The 17341-nt window shown below is 31.9% G+C and overlaps 2 protein-coding genes across 2 annotated transcripts in view; both read left to right on the plus strand.

Moving 5' to 3' along the window:
• The first annotated feature begins 1048 nt into the window (after positions 1-1048).
• LOC106472549 (ribonucleoside-diphosphate reductase subunit M2 B-like) lies at positions 1049-5175 on the plus strand. Its single transcript, XM_013933201.2, has 7 exons — positions 1049-1296; positions 1871-1921; positions 2362-2646; positions 3123-3256; positions 3653-3881; positions 4357-4575; positions 4786-5175. The coding sequence occupies exons 1-7, from the start codon at positions 1189-1191 to the stop codon at positions 4936-4938; spliced, it is 1179 nt and encodes a 392-aa protein (XP_013788655.1). The 5' UTR covers positions 1049-1188; the 3' UTR covers positions 4939-5175.
• An 11436-nt stretch (positions 5176-16611) lies between these two features.
• LOC106472550 overlaps positions 16612-17341 on the plus strand; it is a 4040-nt gene continuing 3310 nt past the window's right edge. Inside the window, exons 1-2 of the mRNA XM_013933202.2 lie at positions 16612-16756; positions 17042-17066. Of these exons, the coding sequence (XP_013788656.1) occupies positions 16697-16756; positions 17042-17066 (85 nt within the window). The 5' untranslated portion in view covers positions 16612-16696. The remainder of the gene's footprint in view (positions 16757-17041; positions 17067-17341) is intronic.

Raw genomic sequence — 17341 nt, forward strand, 5'->3', positions numbered from 1 at the left:
AAAACTAAGCTATCGTTTAGTTATAAAATGTTATTATATTTACAATTTAAGTTATTTCATTGTGTCTTTTCAACCTTATACTTTCTAGATAAAGTATGTAAAAATATAGCAAAATATCTGAATAAAGATATATTTATTTTCAGCTTAAAACAGGCTATGCTAAATTGTATTAAACATATTGAAATTTTAAAATTTTATCACCAACTTTTAAATGATGTCCCGTAAGAAGTGATATTGTTTAGATTAATTCATTACTATACCTATAAAACCCGTAGCTTTTCAGGAACAGTCTTGAAAAGTGTTGCATCTGTCTTAGAATTTTTGTCCAAATTCTCTCAACCACAAATGATCTTATCAGATGACGTACCTATGAAAATGTAATGGCTATCGCACTTTTTTTTTTATTCATGGAACCTGTCTTTACTTGTTTGTTTGTGTCAAGGGTGGCACATGACGACCTACACGAATGTTTTTGCGTCTTAGCTCATCCACCAAGTACTTATATTTTTACAGCTGAATTTTTTAGTATTTTTATATCATTTTTATATTTTTGTTAAAAACAACGGTAATATTTTATTTGTATGATATTTTCTGTTTGATTCGAAGAGAAAGAGAGCGAGAAGGAAGGAACATATAGTACTATTCAAAAGATAAAATATGCATTCAACTGACCCCCCAAAAAAACAACAAAAAAAACAACAACAAGAACATTAAATTCCAAATGAGAAAAAGAAAACAATTAATGATTAATTATGGTATTGTAATCAAAATCAGCTTTGGAATATAACGTTGAACATTTATGTTTGCATTCTATATAAGTTATCATAGAGAATGCTTAAAAATAGGTTAAAATATAATATAATTTAAGTTTTGCAATTTATGTGCTTATTTTATTTTCAGGAAAACAGACTTTGTATACCCTTTTAGTTAAGACTATCCCAAATGTTTGTGGTTTATGTAAGCAGTTTTTGATTGCTCAATCTGTTAATCATGTGATCCTTAACTCGCTCTATTATTTGCTGACTAGTTTGGCGCACTTTACGAAGGAACTTTTCGCGGGTGTCTTTGTAATCGAATTTTTATCTTTGTAGGAGCTAGTACTAGTAGTTTTCTCGTTCCTAGTTTACTCTTACCTTTGTTCTAACTAAACACTCAGTGTTTAAAACAGGTATTTTAATATACTTCAAAATGCTCTCAGTTGTATCTCCACAAAAGTTGAATGCTCGTACAAAAGCAAAACCAGAACATTTTAATGAAGATAGTGAAGTTAAAAATACATTAAATAAGGAGAACAAGGTTGGTGGATTTACTATTTTAATGTATTTGTTAATATTATTATTAATAACTTGTGAAGTCTCACTGAGTGACCGAAAAATTTGTGAAATATCAATGTTGTCATAAATTTAGGTTGTAACTCGTTTATTGTAATACAAATGATGAAATAGTAGTAGTAGTAGTACAACTTACAAGTATGTTTTAATTTTTATTATTTTAACTTAAAATGAATTCATTAAGTGAACGTAATTCACTAATTGAATAGCAGTACCAATAGCTACGAGTTAAGCTTCATTTCATTTTGAACTTGAACGGATAACAAGGGTCCATTTAGGTTATCCCATTTTTCACTACCAATCGTAATACTAAATCTATTAGTAATAGTACTACCAATGTACCATAGTAGTTATTTTCTTTTTCAGTTTTTCCAAACTGCGTAAACGGTAAAGAAACCCCTTTTTCTGAACTCTTAAAAATATAAAATACTGTTTCAAATTCCAATATTTTTAAGGCATATAGATTACAAAATATTAACACCAAAAGTGTATTTTCAAAATGTTTTATGTATTCAAATCACAAGTAATTTTAATTTCAGGATCCATCTTCAGATTTTGTACACAAACAAAGAACAAACAAGGAAAAAGAAGTGAGTTGGGATTCCTAAGTTAGGTTAAGTATAACTAGTTAATTAAGCTGGAACTACTTAACTAGAAGTTAAACTATTTTTAGGTAATAAAAAAGTATTTAAACAAGAACATTAATAAAATAGACTATGCTAATTTTACAGCTTATTGTGGCTATACAGTAAAGTGATGTTATCTGTAGGTTTTAGAGTTAGACTGGAGTTTGCTAAAAGTGAAGTGTTTATGTGCATCAGATATGTAAATTAGACGTTTTTTTACTCTCATTTTTGTTTTTATATCTTTGTGATAAAAAACAAAAACAAATTTATATATACCATGAAGATTACAAGTCTGAAGAACATATCCTCTGCCATTGGTATAAAAAAATTTCAGATAATCATTTCTGACAATGAGATAAAACTTTTATGTTCAAGTTCCTAACAAATGAATGTTACATTTGTAGGGTTTTCAAAGATCTTATCAGAATAATACAAAAGTAGTTGCTGGGGATGTTGATGCTGAGCCCTTGCTGCGAGAAAACCCTAGAAGGTTTGTAATGTTTCCCATTGAATACCCAGACATCTGGCAGATGTACAAGAGGGCAGAGGCTTCATTTTGGACAGCAGAAGAAGTTGACTTATCCAAGGATGTATATGACTGGGAACAGTTAAAAGATGAAGAAAGACACTTTATTTCTCATGTCTTGGCTTTCTTTGCTGCTAGTGATGGGATAGTTAATGAAAACCTTGTAAGTAATTCTTCTAACTCTATCCTTTTATCAGTGTGTGTGTGTGCATGTGCATTGCTAAAGCTGGTTCTACAAGTAAGGTTGTATGCATGCAAGAATTGTAAGCAAAACATGAGTTAAAAATCCTGTACTGATATTGATCCAAGTGTACAAAAGAAATATCAAAGGATTAGTTCTCTGTCTCCCTAGTTGCAATTTTTGCATTCAAGAAGTAGTACAGAAATTAGACATTTTTTTAAAGTTGAAGAATTACAAAATATTAAGCTTTTATATTTAAAGTGTTTCTCTTAAAAATCATAATTTATTTATTAACTTAGTATACTCCAAGGATTGTATTAATAGGAGCAGTATTTTATCAGACATTAATTATTAGTAAACTTGCCCCTATTCTCTAGTGGAGAAAGAAGTTTATAATTGTTTTTTAAATGAGGACATTTATCAGCTTTTTCAAATGACAGAATTAATTGGTTTTACAGGTCGAGCGATTTAGCCAGGAAGTGCAGGTAACCGAAGCTAGGTGTTTTTATGGTTTCCAAATTGCCATTGAAAATGTTCACTCAGAAATGTATAGTTTGTTAATTGACACCTACATCAAGGATCCAAATGAAAGGTTAGTCAGTGGAGCAAGATGTACAGATTCAGGTGAAATTTCTTTAAGTAAGATAACTATTTCTTATTTATGATTACTTTACAGTTATGTATGTTTGTGCAAAGAATTAATAGCACTAACTGAACAACATAGAACTGGCCCAACTTTACTCTTATGATACTTCAGGTTTTGAACATAGTAAGATCCTACCCACCCTAGAAAAAATGTAAAGAGAAAAAAGCTGACAAGATTGTTCATTTCAAGCAGTAGTGATTACATAAGTACATCTCTACTTACATAATGAAAAATAATTGAACTTGCAATCAACATTTAAATGTTTTAAACAAGTGAAAAGTTTAAACCTGTAATACTAGTGATTTTCTAAGATGTTTTAATTTTGGATTTCTGTGATTTTAGAATGAGACTTTTCAATGCAATTGAGACCTTGCCATGTGTAAAGAAGAAAGCAGACTGGGCTCTCACTTGGATTAGCCATCCTACAGCAACATTTGGTGAGCGAGTTGTGGCTTTTGCTGCTGTAGAAGGAATATTTTTCTCTGGGTCTTTTGCTTCAATTTTCTGGCTAAAAAAGCGTGGCCTGATGCCTGGTCTCACTTTTAGTAATGAGCTGATCAGCAGAGATGAGGTAAACTGGGGACTTCTGCTTGTTTTGCTTTCAACTGTCCTAGTTTTAAGGATCTCTCTCTCTCTCTCTCTATATATATATATATATATATTGAATACTTTGTTATGAAAAATTCTCATAAAAACCACTTATTTTATTATTCATGTTTTGTCTTTTTTGTTTCCTGTGTTGTGGTGCAAAGTTCTCTTAATTTCATTATATTTAGAATTTTCTACATATGTATGTATTTGTTTGAAAAGCTATGTACCACATTTCCATCAACCAAATTTTATTTATTTATATATTTTTAAACTGATTTCAGAATGAACTTTGGCAAAACAAAATTTTTTTGTTTCGAAACAGAAAAATATTCAGGTGTATATTGTAAGTCCCAGTAACAAGCCAAAGTCTGAATAAATTATTCATAAGATATGTCCATAAAAAATTTAAATTTACTTCTGTAAATTAATGCTTGTTCTTAAAATTCTAAACACAGGGTCTACACTGTGATTTTGCCTGCTTGCTGTTTAGTCATCTTGTCAATAAACCATCCAAGGAGAGAGTAGTGGAGATTATTAAAGAAGCTGTGAAAATTGAACAAGAATTTTTAACTGATGCTTTACCAGTGGCTTTGATTGGTATGAATTGTCAATTGATGAAACAATACATAGAATTTGTTGCTGATCGTCTACTACTAGAGCTTGGCTGTGATAAGGTAAATTTTGAAACTGGATTAATGAAAAGTTTAGGAGCATTTATGTGTATATTCTCTGGATATTAATTTTGTTGTCAAATATTATAGCTGGTATACAAAAACACTGTTTTTAATTAGTTCTGTGAACTTATTGATTGTGAAAGACTTAATTATATGAAACTTTATATTAGCATAGTATTTTTATAATCCAGTTCTATCTTGTTTTCTCAGGTTTACAATGGAGAAAATCCATTTGATTTTATGGAACATATTTCTTTGGAAGGCAAGACCAACTTCTTTGAAAAGAAAGTGGGTGAATATCAGAAGTGTGGAGTCATGGCTAAACGGGAAGAGCATAAGTTTACTCTTGACGCTGATTTTTAAATATGAGTCATTACTCATTGATGAATTTCTTGTGATAATTGAATATTTGAGAAAGTAGGTTTATTTTTTCTCAAATTTTAACTTTTTAATGTTATGTTTTATGTAGCATATTTTACACTAGTTTTAAGAAAGTATACTGTTCATGGCAAAGAAGGGTTAATTTTCTTGACATAAATGTATAAAAGAAATAAAATTTGTCTTCAAAGACGATCTGAAACTTTCCTGTCAGTGTGAGAAAATTTTTTCGAATGACTGGGTATCAAAGATGGCTAAGTCCAAGTAATGTTTGTCATAGTAATAATAAGTTACATATATGCATATTTTTTGATGTGACAGTTTTACTTTTTTTACACTTTAAATAATTAAAGATTGATATGTAACTTTAAGTTTAAATGAATTTTTAAGGGTAACTAAGTTGCAGATGGTTTTTAAAATTTTAGTAACAGAGAGCCTACTGGCGCATATTATCAAGCTACCCTGTTTTTTTAATAAGCTTCACAATGTGTTATATTACACTAGACATTTGTAACAAAATACACTCCATACTTAAATCACATATTTCTAATAACACTTGCCTACATTATGTTTAGTAAAGAGGAAATTCTGCTGCATCTGTTATTCATGCAGAGATTATTTGTTTAATCAACAAAATGTGTTTATAAACTAAATGTTAGATAAGCTTAACTTTTGTTGTAAAAAAAATCAAGACTTGTGAGCATTAAATATTCTTTAAGTTTTACAATATTTGAAAACTAATAAATGCATTTATTGCTACCTGTTATGTCTACTACACATATTTTTTTTGACTTGATAATTGGCTAAAATTTTGTTGTGAAAATGTGTTTGCTACCAATATGTTTCTGAAGTTAGCAGATTTCCTACATGGACCACCTCTCCTGTGAATGCAAATGAGTGTGGGTGGATTGCATGAGTATTCCAGATCCAATGGGAAACAGGAAAATAGTTCATCTATAGCTCTTAAGGAAATAAAACAGCAAATTAGCTATATAAATACAATTAATAAGTGTTCATTAGTGCCACAAGTTAATGTTTCTGGTGCTGTATGGGTATTTTGGCACTAGAATCTAGCACCAAATTTGCACCCTTGCTAGGTACATGATTTGTTGGGGCTAAATCCTGACAATGTGTGTCTTGGGACTACAAATGATCAAAATTAAGTTCTAACTATAAAGCTGTGGCAGTAGCATACCAATTATTGACATGATTAATAGCTTTTATGATGCTTTAAGTTTAATTATATACTGAATTCATTTGTTTTAGTTACCAATTAATTTTACCTATCATTTTTGCTGCTAATCTAATGATATCTTGCAGAGAACTGATCATAGCACGTGTTAGCAGCAAATATTTGAACAGTCTTACTGTTGAAAAGGCATGTTTGCTATCCATTTCTTTGGGCTTCCATCTCATTGGACTTCATTTTTTTTTACTTATTAACAACAAGGAACCATTTGGTCCATCCTTTAAGGCTGTTCTTGTACACCCACACTTCAGAAGAGAAAATTAAACCCACTTTCTTTCAAAAGTTATTTCACCTTTTAAACTTGTAAAGTGCTGGCCTCCACTACTGCAACAATAACTCATTCCATAATCAATTATCATGTTGGAAAAAATGCCTTAACTGGAGGAGTCTGTCTTTTCCAAATCTTAAACTTGTGTGTCCTATCGTCTTCAGAATATAGCACAAGAAATCAAACGCTTTTTTCCAATGAATTCTCTAGATTATCTAGTAATCTCCAATAAAATCACCTTTTGCCCTTCTTGTCACAAGAAAATATGTGATAGAAATTTTAACCCATCTGTATAAAATAACCCTTCCATCACTGGAATTATCATAATAACCCTCTTCATACCCTTTTCAATAAGTCATTATCCTTTCTTAGATAAAGAAACCAAAACTGTGTACAGTATTCCAAGCAAGGCCTTAACTAGTGATGAGATAATCACATCTTTTGACTTGTAAGCAATATGCCAAAAAAATCCTGTTATCTTTACTAGTAGCAACAGAACACTACAACAATGGTTTGAGTGACTTATTCCCCAGTATGCCAAGATTAATTTCTTCAGTCACGCTATTGAGTTGATTCTCATCTACATTCAAGTGTGATCCAAATTATGATAATTCAGGTTCATTATCTTACACTTATTACAATTAAAGGTCATTTTTCAAATATTTGTCCAACTAACCAATTGATCGAAGTCATTCTGTAGTATCTCAAAATCTTCAATACACATAGAAATACCCAAGAAGTGAATATCATTTGCAAACTTTATTAATTCTGCATCTATCAATATCAAAAATGTGAATGAGAAATTGCAAAAGTCTAAGCACTGACAATTGAGGCACTCAACTAGTGACCTTTATAAGTAACTGCATTCTCTCAACCTACAATCCATTTCACTTGTTTCCTCTTAACCCTCTCGCTGTGACTTATGGTACTTTATCAAAAACGTTTTTGTAAATCTATATAAACATTTTCATCATCCAAATGTAACATCCTTGAGAAAAGTTTAAAATGATGGACTCTTGCAAATTGATCCTTACTGGTTTTGTGTGCCTATTGTGCATTTCAATTATCGATTGTTGGTCATTTATTTCCATCAATATACTGCAATCCACATTCCCATGGGATACTTTTACTTTTCATTAAGTTCTTATTTATTTACTATCTGAGATTGTATTGTGTTGAGGCTTCAGTAGGCTGTTAGATATACAAGACTGTTTAATGTAGGCATTATTATTTAATTTATTTTGTGAGTTAGTATTTAATTAATTTTTCATAACAAGAGAGTTAAATGTTAATCATTTTAAAGGCGATAGTTAGGACAAGTTTGGTTACATAACTCGGTAAGAGTCGTACTGTTGTGATTGCAATTACATGGTTGTCAAGGCTTTACTAATACTGTTGACGTCACATTACTCAAGCTTTCACAATTTTTATTGCTACCTTAACAGAGTTATTTTAAATCGGCACTGTTTATGTACTTTACAGAAAGTTTGAGGTCTCGATGATCAATGTATAAATAATAGGCGACCAAGTGAGCGCATGTCAAGAGGTGAAGTAAAGTAGAGAAAAAGTGCAGTTCAGTCAGAAAAGGAAAATTATTTAAAATTCGAGATACAACTGTGTTAACTCACGGGGTAGCATAAGTGAATTATTCACTGATACTATTGTGATAAGAGCAGAAAAAAATAGTTGTCTTGTCAATTGGATTCTAAAGTAATTAAATCAGCCTAAGTGGACTTTTGACAAGGAAAGATAATTATTTAGTTTGAGATAAAACTGTGATTTCCTATAGTGTAAAATATTTTTGTACATACATTTGACTTGTTTTAATTATATACATAAAATCGTAACATAGGCTAATTTACAATATTTGCAAATCATCTGAATACTTTTTGCGAACTTGGCTTCCTTGGAAATTATAGTAGATTAACTGCTAAAACACAGGTTAAAAAATAATTTGTAATTAGTGACTATAATAAAAATTAGCTCTTAATTAATCTTGGGTGGCTTTTCAGCCTACTAAACATGACAGTAATTAACTAAAATTTGAAACTTTTACAAAATAAATGTGAGGCACTTGACTGAAAATATAATTGTGGTAAGTTTAATTGTTTTGTACTTGTTGCAGTAATTATCACTAAACAGTATGGAAGAATCATCTGCTATGTTGTATTCAAATACCTATATCAACATAAATTTGTTAAGATTATTTGTAGGTTAAGTAAAAGAAAAAATCTGGCAATTATTCTCCACATTTAAAAGCACACATATGACCAGTATTGCCAAGTCTGATAATGGTTGCTGCAATGTAGTTGACAGCTCTCTACATTAAAAGAATTTTAAGTTGGAAAATACCTATCACATCTTACTATATGATAAGAATAAAAGACTTTCCAAACATTAGCAAAAAATAAAGGTAGTAGCTACTTTTATGTGCAAGTTGTTAATTTTCACTTCTGAGGTTTTCAGTTTTTATTAGAAAAAATAGAAATTGGGCTTAATATAAGTTTCATGAAACTATTATCAAGAGCATGTCAGATATATAATTTTTTCTGGTCCTGTGTAAGTTCCTGAATGTGGTTAAGACAATTTTCAGAGAAGGTTCTGTCTCTGTAGCTTACCTTCTTTGGAATTCAAACATTCACCATGTTTGCTTACCCATGAAGGGGCAGAGAAGATCCTAGTGGTTAAGTGGTGCCTGAGTTACTTCAGTACACACTTTAGCTTTAAATTCCTATTTCTTATAGATGGGAAACCCCGAGATAGTTCCTTCAGGGTCATTTGTGACTAGGGTGAACCAAGTATTGGTATTAAACATCCCCAAAGAATGTTGTGGACTTTATGTTTGGTACTGATGTGCTTAGGTATAATTTCCACATAACCCTGGCATTGCTGTTCTCAGTGTGCTAAACTTTTGGCATTGTAGCACATACCATAGGACTCCATGGTGAGTGATTATTAAAACTCTTCCTCATGGATTTGGCCTGGCATAGCCACAAGTTCGAATCTCCGTCCCACCAAACATACTCGCCATTTTAGCTGTGGGGGTGTTATAACGTGATGGTCAATCCCACTATTCGTTGATGAAAGAGTTTCCCAAGAGTTGGCAGTGGGTGGTGATGACTAGCTGCCTTCCCTCTGGTCTTACACTGCTAAATTAGGAAGCACTAATGCAGATAGCCCTCGTGTAGCTTTGCATGAAATTCAAAACAACCAACCTTATGGATTATAAATAAACATGAAAAAATTAACCAGTTACAATCTCCTTAAAATTCCATACCTTAATTTCTGATTTTACAATCTTTATAAAAAATTTCATTTCCAGGTGATCTTCCTTTTTCATCCAAAGAGGCTTGCTGATTCTCCTATGTCAATAAATTAATTAAGATCTGGAGAACTGCTAGTTAAAACATTATGGCTACAGGACTGTGAACTTTTGAAGTCAAAGGTCATCAGGGGCATATCTATTGGAGTAACCCCTACAATATTTTGAATTCTCTTCCCCCCTGCTTCTGTCAATGTTAAGGCAGGTTATCTGAACTGCAAATTCTATCCATATACTCCAAACCTTCTCCGGTGTCTTCGCTGTCACTGGTTTTTGCACTCCATAAAGTCCTGTGGCTTTCTAGTCTGTTTGTTGCAGTGGCAAAGACCATGATAACCATACTGTGTTAATAACTTTGGTTTCTATATCTCATACTTTAGATCATGCCATAAATGGATAGAGACAAAAGAGGGACAACGGATGAAAATTCACTAACATCTATCCAGAGGTGAGGAAGGTGGTAACAATGGAGTTATGCTGCTGAATTATTGTCACACTGGGAGTGAAAACAGATATCTATATCCTGTCTGTTGTTTTTCATTGATCACTTATTAGTTCGTTTTCTTTCCATAAACAAACAAATAGATAAATCAACATCTAACCCCAATTTCTGTTCCTATAAGGAACACATGAGTGATTGGGACTATTACTTGGTCTTTCCCTGATCACTAGAATCCTTTTCCTCTAATGAGGACTAACCTCTTCAAACAAGGGCAGGATCTGTGGAGGTCATTCTGCCTTATATTGATAAAACAAAATAACCTTTTCCACCTAAATCTTAACAATCTAGGTTAAAATAGACTTGCAAGTAGAATAAAACAGTCAAAGAGTTGTGTTAATTTAAATGGTACCAAGGCTCTGATAAAATTCTTACCATCCTGTGTGTGTCTCCTTATAAAAAACACTTGGAAACTTCAATTATTGTAACCATTCAGCAGTATTTATTATACAGAAACAATAGGTTGTGCAAAATATAAGCTTGTGTGGAAATAGCATTGCTAGTTGACTATCATACTTCCTTGACTATATCACTTACTAGACCTTTGACTTTGGAAGCTGTTGGCATCCATGTCTCCATTAGTTGTACTGTCACACTATTTTTACTTGTCACATAATCTAAGATATACACGACTGTTTCAGTTTAAGAGTTATGATTTTATATAGTTTATCTAGCGTGAGTGTTAAATTTAGTTATTTTTAGAAACGATAGTTTATCGCAAGTTTGTTTACATAACTGTTTACGAATCATCCATTGTGGAGTTCAATAGTTATGAATTGACGATTGTTATATTATTGCATCATGTTACTAGAACCTTCTGAGTATTATTACATAATATCTAGTAGTATGTGAAATGTTCTAGACCTCGGGGGGGGGGGGAGTAACTACGTGTCGAAAATTTAGTTCGATATAGCTAGATCTAGATTGAGTGATTGTGAGGTTAGCCATAAAAAGTGTATAGTGGCGATGTTTAAAGTGAAATTATCACAGATTGTATTGTAATAACAGAGTACAGAAAAATAATTTGTCTTGTCTATTGTATTTTAAAGTAATTGAGCCTGTCTGTGTGGATTTGGACGAAAAAGAGACAATTTGAAGCTTTGGATAACCAATAGTGTAACAAACATTTGTATATCCGTTTATCTTGTTTTAATATATTAATTTAAGTCAAGTAGATTGTGTGCTGTTTGTTTATTGGTGAAATTTATCACCAACAAATCACAGACACCTACTGTAAAGAATCTAGCCCATACATAAAAACCTAACACTTAAGAAGTATTCATTCCAGTATACCTTTATGATTTTATTGAGTGGTTGCCATCTCCCTTCATCATCCTGGGAGACTTAAATAGACACAATTCACTCTAGGGTAGTAGATATACTGGTGAGAGGGGTTGACCTGTATAGCTTTAGCTCTCAAAACACAACCTTTCTTCAGTACTGGGGAATATACTTATTTCCTTGCCCCAAGTCAGATGTTTACTGTGATAAATCTGTTTATTGTTTTGTCTTCTCTCCACCCTTCTTTATCTTGATAAGTATACAATGACCATTTTATCCTTATTCTGAGGGAGATTGGCCAGAGTCAATGTTATCTAACTCATGTGCTGTGGTGAAAGTTGAAGAAGGCAAGCTAACCTTTCTTCACCACTTACTCCAAGTTTGATACTGCCATCTATTAACAAGTGTACGTAGGCAGTAACTGATCATATTGTCCTTACCATCTGTAAGACCTTAGAACATTTTCCATGGTATCCTTGTTCATGCTGAGCATATGACTGCCATAGACTCAGAAAGAAGCCTGGGATATCATTTGCAGATATCCCATTCGTACCAACCGCCTTTCAGAAGGCTTGTGCCCATGCTTGGTACATCAGAGTAAGAAAGAATGTTGAATTAAATTCACTACCAGTATTTTTTCCACTAGTTCCATGGTCATTTGAGATAAGTGGCTGATCTACTGGGAATTAGAAAAACTCTTGGAGAGTGCTTTTCTCACCACTACAGCATCTACACATGTTCCACAGATTTCTTGGCTGTTAAGATATGAGCAAAATATTCCGACATTAGTTTAGGCCTGATTGTGTTTGTAACTGTAATTAACCATTCAAGTTGGAGCAAATCATGTGCATTAGAAGATGCTACGCCATCTCTCTCATGCCTCTCTCAATGTTCTGATTCTTTTTAACAGAACTTGGCAGAAGAAAGAGTTTCCAGATTTATGACATTAAGCTATTGTTATCCCTTTTTGTAAGTGTGAGGAGGGTTCCGAGATTCATTATATTTACAGACCTATTGTTTTGTCAAGCCATCTGTGTAAAGTTTTCAAGAGATAAGTTGTTATGAAGTGCATGTAAGAATTGGTTATCATCGAGAGAGGTGAGAAAGTGGCTGACTTTTGGTCAATCTCTAATGGGTTAGGGGATTTCAACCCAAAATGGCTAGATAATTATTGGAGGAATTGGCTACCTTCCTTGTTCAGATGCTGCGAAGTTTATGAAACTTCCTACACTTATAAGCATTATAATCCTAATTATGAAAGGTATATGTGAAAGGACAGACAGAAAGGGACCTGTTGGCATAGTTTTGAGAAAAAAATATTAAATACAGATATTTAATAAATGAAAAAAGGAAAGGCAGGGAGATATGAGCAAGAAGGAATAAATCACGAGAGAAGGAAAAAGTAAAATGTTGCTAGTAAGAAGCAAAACCTAAGTACACTCTACTATGCATTTGTTGCATCATCTGAGTACTTCTGACGGGAGGTACCAACTTCTGTTTAATTAACACCTTGGGAGTCATCCTTCTTTTGAAACATTTATGGATGGCTCAAAATCAGGTAATTTTGTTGGGTCTGCACGATTTACTGCAGCCTTTTATTTTCTCCTCTACAGATTCTATGTTCACTGATGAATTGTGTGTAATATCAATTCTTATGGATCATATAAAAACCTAGTAGGACATTATTTGTGCCATTTATTCTGTCTTACTTAGCTCTTTGTAACACCTAAGATAACGTAATATCAGTTCTCACACAGTTTCCTTGTATATTCAGAAATGACTGATCCATTTTTCTTTATCATTAATCATCATCCAGTTTTTCAGTATTTCTGATCCTGTTGGTATTTGAGGGAACAAGCTTGTTGACACCACAGATGGAATGGGTATGATGTACCTGTATTTTTTTTTAGCCGGAACATCATAATGCCAATATTTTTTGAATGAATCTCACCTTACACTGTTATGCAGTAGATTTTGCATTTCAACACTTCTTTATTTAATATTACACCAGAAACAACTAGCAGAGCTTCAACATTTATCCAGGTGTAATCTTATTTCAAGGAAGCGATGTAGTGATGGGCATTGATGTAAATCCATGATAATGAGATAGCCCATCAGCTGTGTTTTTGTGCATTGAGAGGGATATTGGCACAAGGAGAAGAGAGACTTAAAGCATTTCTAACCTATAATATATCTATATGTTATGCTACCCTCTTTTCTGTATTTAATGTATCCATCTCCATTGTACATATTCGAGGTCTGTTTCGTATATTTTAGTATTATTTTAAAGGGTTACTGCTTCGATGTATATATAAATATTAGAAGAGCAGATTCTAACCATTTGCTTATATAAATAAATTATTAATTCCCCATATTTAGCCTGATGTGCCTCCTATAGTATCCATCATAATATGTTTTTCTCGACTGAGCGATGTTGTTGAACTGACCAGCTAAATTCTAAAGCTTGATGAGGTAGTGATATAGCTGGTGTAGTCCAGGAGGATTCTGCTGTCATAGCTGGTACAGCAGTAGTGGTAAAAGGTGTCTCTGAATTTACAAATTAACTTTTCAGATGTTTTATTTTATTATTTGGGTTCTTTTGTACCTTGTTGATTTGGTTGTACTTCATAGATGTTTTTAATTATAATCTATACGTACTTTACAAATATTTTTTATACTTCTTTAGTGCATCTGCACATCTTCGATCTTTTCTTTCGATTTTTATTCTTAATCCTTCTTTAAATCTTATGTCTGTTTCTTCTCTTAAATTCATATCTTATTTTTCGTGGCCTTCCTTTAATTTGTTGTCTTTTTTTCATCTTGGTCTTCTTTTCATTTTTCTGTCTCTTTCTTCTTGAGGGCTGAATTGAGGGAGGAGTAAATAAAATACTGGATGGGTCATTGAAGAAAATGTCTGCAACTGCATCACTAAGACACTAGCGACTTAATTCGTTTCATATAAACTTATTATTTTGTAACTTATCATTAACATATTCTTACAGCTTGTTTTTTCATAAATATTTTCTCATCATTTAACAAAATAAAATTGTTGTCATTACTTTTCATTTATTATAAATAGTAGAATTAGTATATATATATATTATCTTCCTATCGCTTCTATTTGTATATTGCTGAAAGTGTGGTTAATAAATAGTATTGAATTGTGCTTGACTTATTTATACAATTCAGTTCTGACAGCCCCACCTATATAATTTACATGAGGATTCAAGTTCTTAATCCGGTCCTGGTCATTTTTTATTTCTCAATCTCTTTTTTCTTGGTTTTCCTTTAATTTCTCTGTTTCTTTCTTCTACTTTTCTATTTCGTTCTTCTTTATCTTCTTTTAATGCTCTATCTCTTTTTGTTTGTCTTTCTTTTCACTTGCTCATCATCTCTTGCAAGTACTCGATGTCATTTTGAGTAGGTGTCATCATTTTGATATTCAGTCTAGATTCTATTTTATTTTCACCAAAATAATCCCACTTCTGATTTTAGCGTGGTATAATATTTTGTCACAGAGCAAATTCTTTTTGATTATTTAGTAAAATTAATGTAAAGTCTAGTCAGCTATATATAAAACATTTTGCCTCTTTAACTGAAAATTTTACAACTTGCATGATTTCACAAACTAAAGATAACCAAACAACAGACTTAAGTCAGAAATAAAAGTATACTATGCTGTCGCTTCCTTTCCGTAATCATGTATCCTTTCCATAGAACACCTGAAGAAAATTCGAGGACCAGAGATTAAGAGTACTGGTCTAAATTAAAATATTAAAAACATAGTCTATAACCTGTGTAGGCAGCCCATTAGCCATGTGTGGCCATTTCGCAAAAATGTGTAGCCAACTCGTAAAATCATCGATAGTGCGTTTTTTAGCTGGTTAGTGAAAAATAATGCCAAATGTTTCATTGAAATTTCACAATTTTGTACTTTTGTAAAAGTATTTTTTTGTACTTTTGCGTTTTGTTTATAATTGACCTCATTAGAATCCTGAAATAAATTTATTTAGCGAAAATGTTCTGTTTTATTAATAGTGTGGCCATTTCTGTGATAGACTGGCCATATCCATGGCCAGGAAAAAATTTGGTTGCTCACCCATGGTCTATAACAATATGTATATATATTCCACCATCTCATAGTTTATATGTTTCAATTTGTATGAAAGTTCAGAACCAGGTAAATTTAGCCCTTTTTCTTAGGATAGTTGTATTATATCCGGCTTTATTACTCCGAGTGTGAGTAGTCGGCTGTAAAGAGGGTTTAGATTGTAAAAGCATGGTTCTTGTGCTTTCAAGGAATTTTGTTCTAGCTTTCAAATAGCCAAGACTCGCTTGTGACGTTCTGTGTGAGTTTCTTTATTTACCCATTCATGAGATACATTCAATTGTATTTTTCTTTACTTTTTGTTCAATTATCCCATTCACGCTCAATTCTAAGTCAAACTCAACTTTATTTTCTTGCTAAACACAATTTCATATTTCAGTTATTTTCATCCTGTCTTACATTTTTATCTATCTTAATTGAAACCGACCGCAATTGTTTTTAGTTTATCTTTAACTGTTCATTATCAATAAAATATTTGTTTGTGCTTTACACACAGATTTGTATATTTTCTTTAATCTTCATTTAAATTGCAACAAATTAGTGTGATTACTCATGATTATTTTTAAATTGTATCATAGTTTTGTTCACGCGAGAACGAAATATCTGACTGTATGATGTATATCAAAGCTTTTGTTTAAAACAATAGTCGTCAGTATGCAAGTAGCGAAAAAATATAGCAAAACTACTTTTTTATGTCTGAAATGTGTAATTTAAGATATTATAGTTGTCATTTATATATATAGAAAATCAGAGCAACAATAATGATTACTTGACCGTATCTCCCAGTTTCAGCAACAGGTACCAACGTACACTAGTTATTGATAATAGCTACTGATATTGTTCACCTGTTTGATGCCACAGGAAAAAGTTTTTCGATTGCAAATGCCCTTCACCTTTGAAAGTCACGCTATGTAGAATAATCACTTTATATATATATGTCAACCAACAGAAAATTGCTTGAAACATCTTTTTGTTGGTGTGGGATCGGTACCTTAATTTGAAAAATTCCGTCTAAAATGGCTATTTGGAGAATAGTGCAAATATTGGTGTTCATAACTGTAGCTAAAGGAATACCAGTAAGTTGTGTTTAAAAATATAACTATAAAACCGAACATCAGAAAATTGTTTGAAACACCATATTTTTAATTGTGGGATCGGGACATTAATTTGAAAAATACCGTCCAAAATAGCTATTTGGAGAATAGTACCAATATTGGTGTTTATAGCTGTAGCTATAGGAATACCAATAAATTGTGTTTAAAAATATAACTATAAAATCGAACACCATTTAAATTTTATAAATCGCATTTGTTAATTTTTGTACTTTCTTATTATTACCTGGTATTTTTATTTTCGGACAGGTTCCTGAGGACGAAAACATACAAGGTAAGTTTAAAATTCGAAAGGAACATGTTTTGAAACTAATATATTTACAAGTTGTTTCTTATAACTTTGAAAATATGTTTATATAAGGGTTAACTTTGTAGTTAAACACAAAGCAACACAAATGGGCTAGCTGTTCAGGGCCCACCACGAGTATCGAAATAAGACTTTTTAATAGGAGCGAAGGGTTAACACAATATTTTTAAAAGATTCTCATATAGATACAAAAAATGTTTTCATTATTACATTATCTAAAGAAAGTAAACCAATAAATAATT

This window comes from Limulus polyphemus, unplaced genomic scaffold (genome assembly GCF_000517525.1).
Source record: "Limulus polyphemus unplaced genomic scaffold, Limulus_polyphemus-2.1.2 Scaffold5417, whole genome shotgun sequence".
Classification (NCBI taxonomy): Eukaryota; Metazoa; Arthropoda; class Merostomata; order Xiphosura; family Limulidae; genus Limulus; species Limulus polyphemus.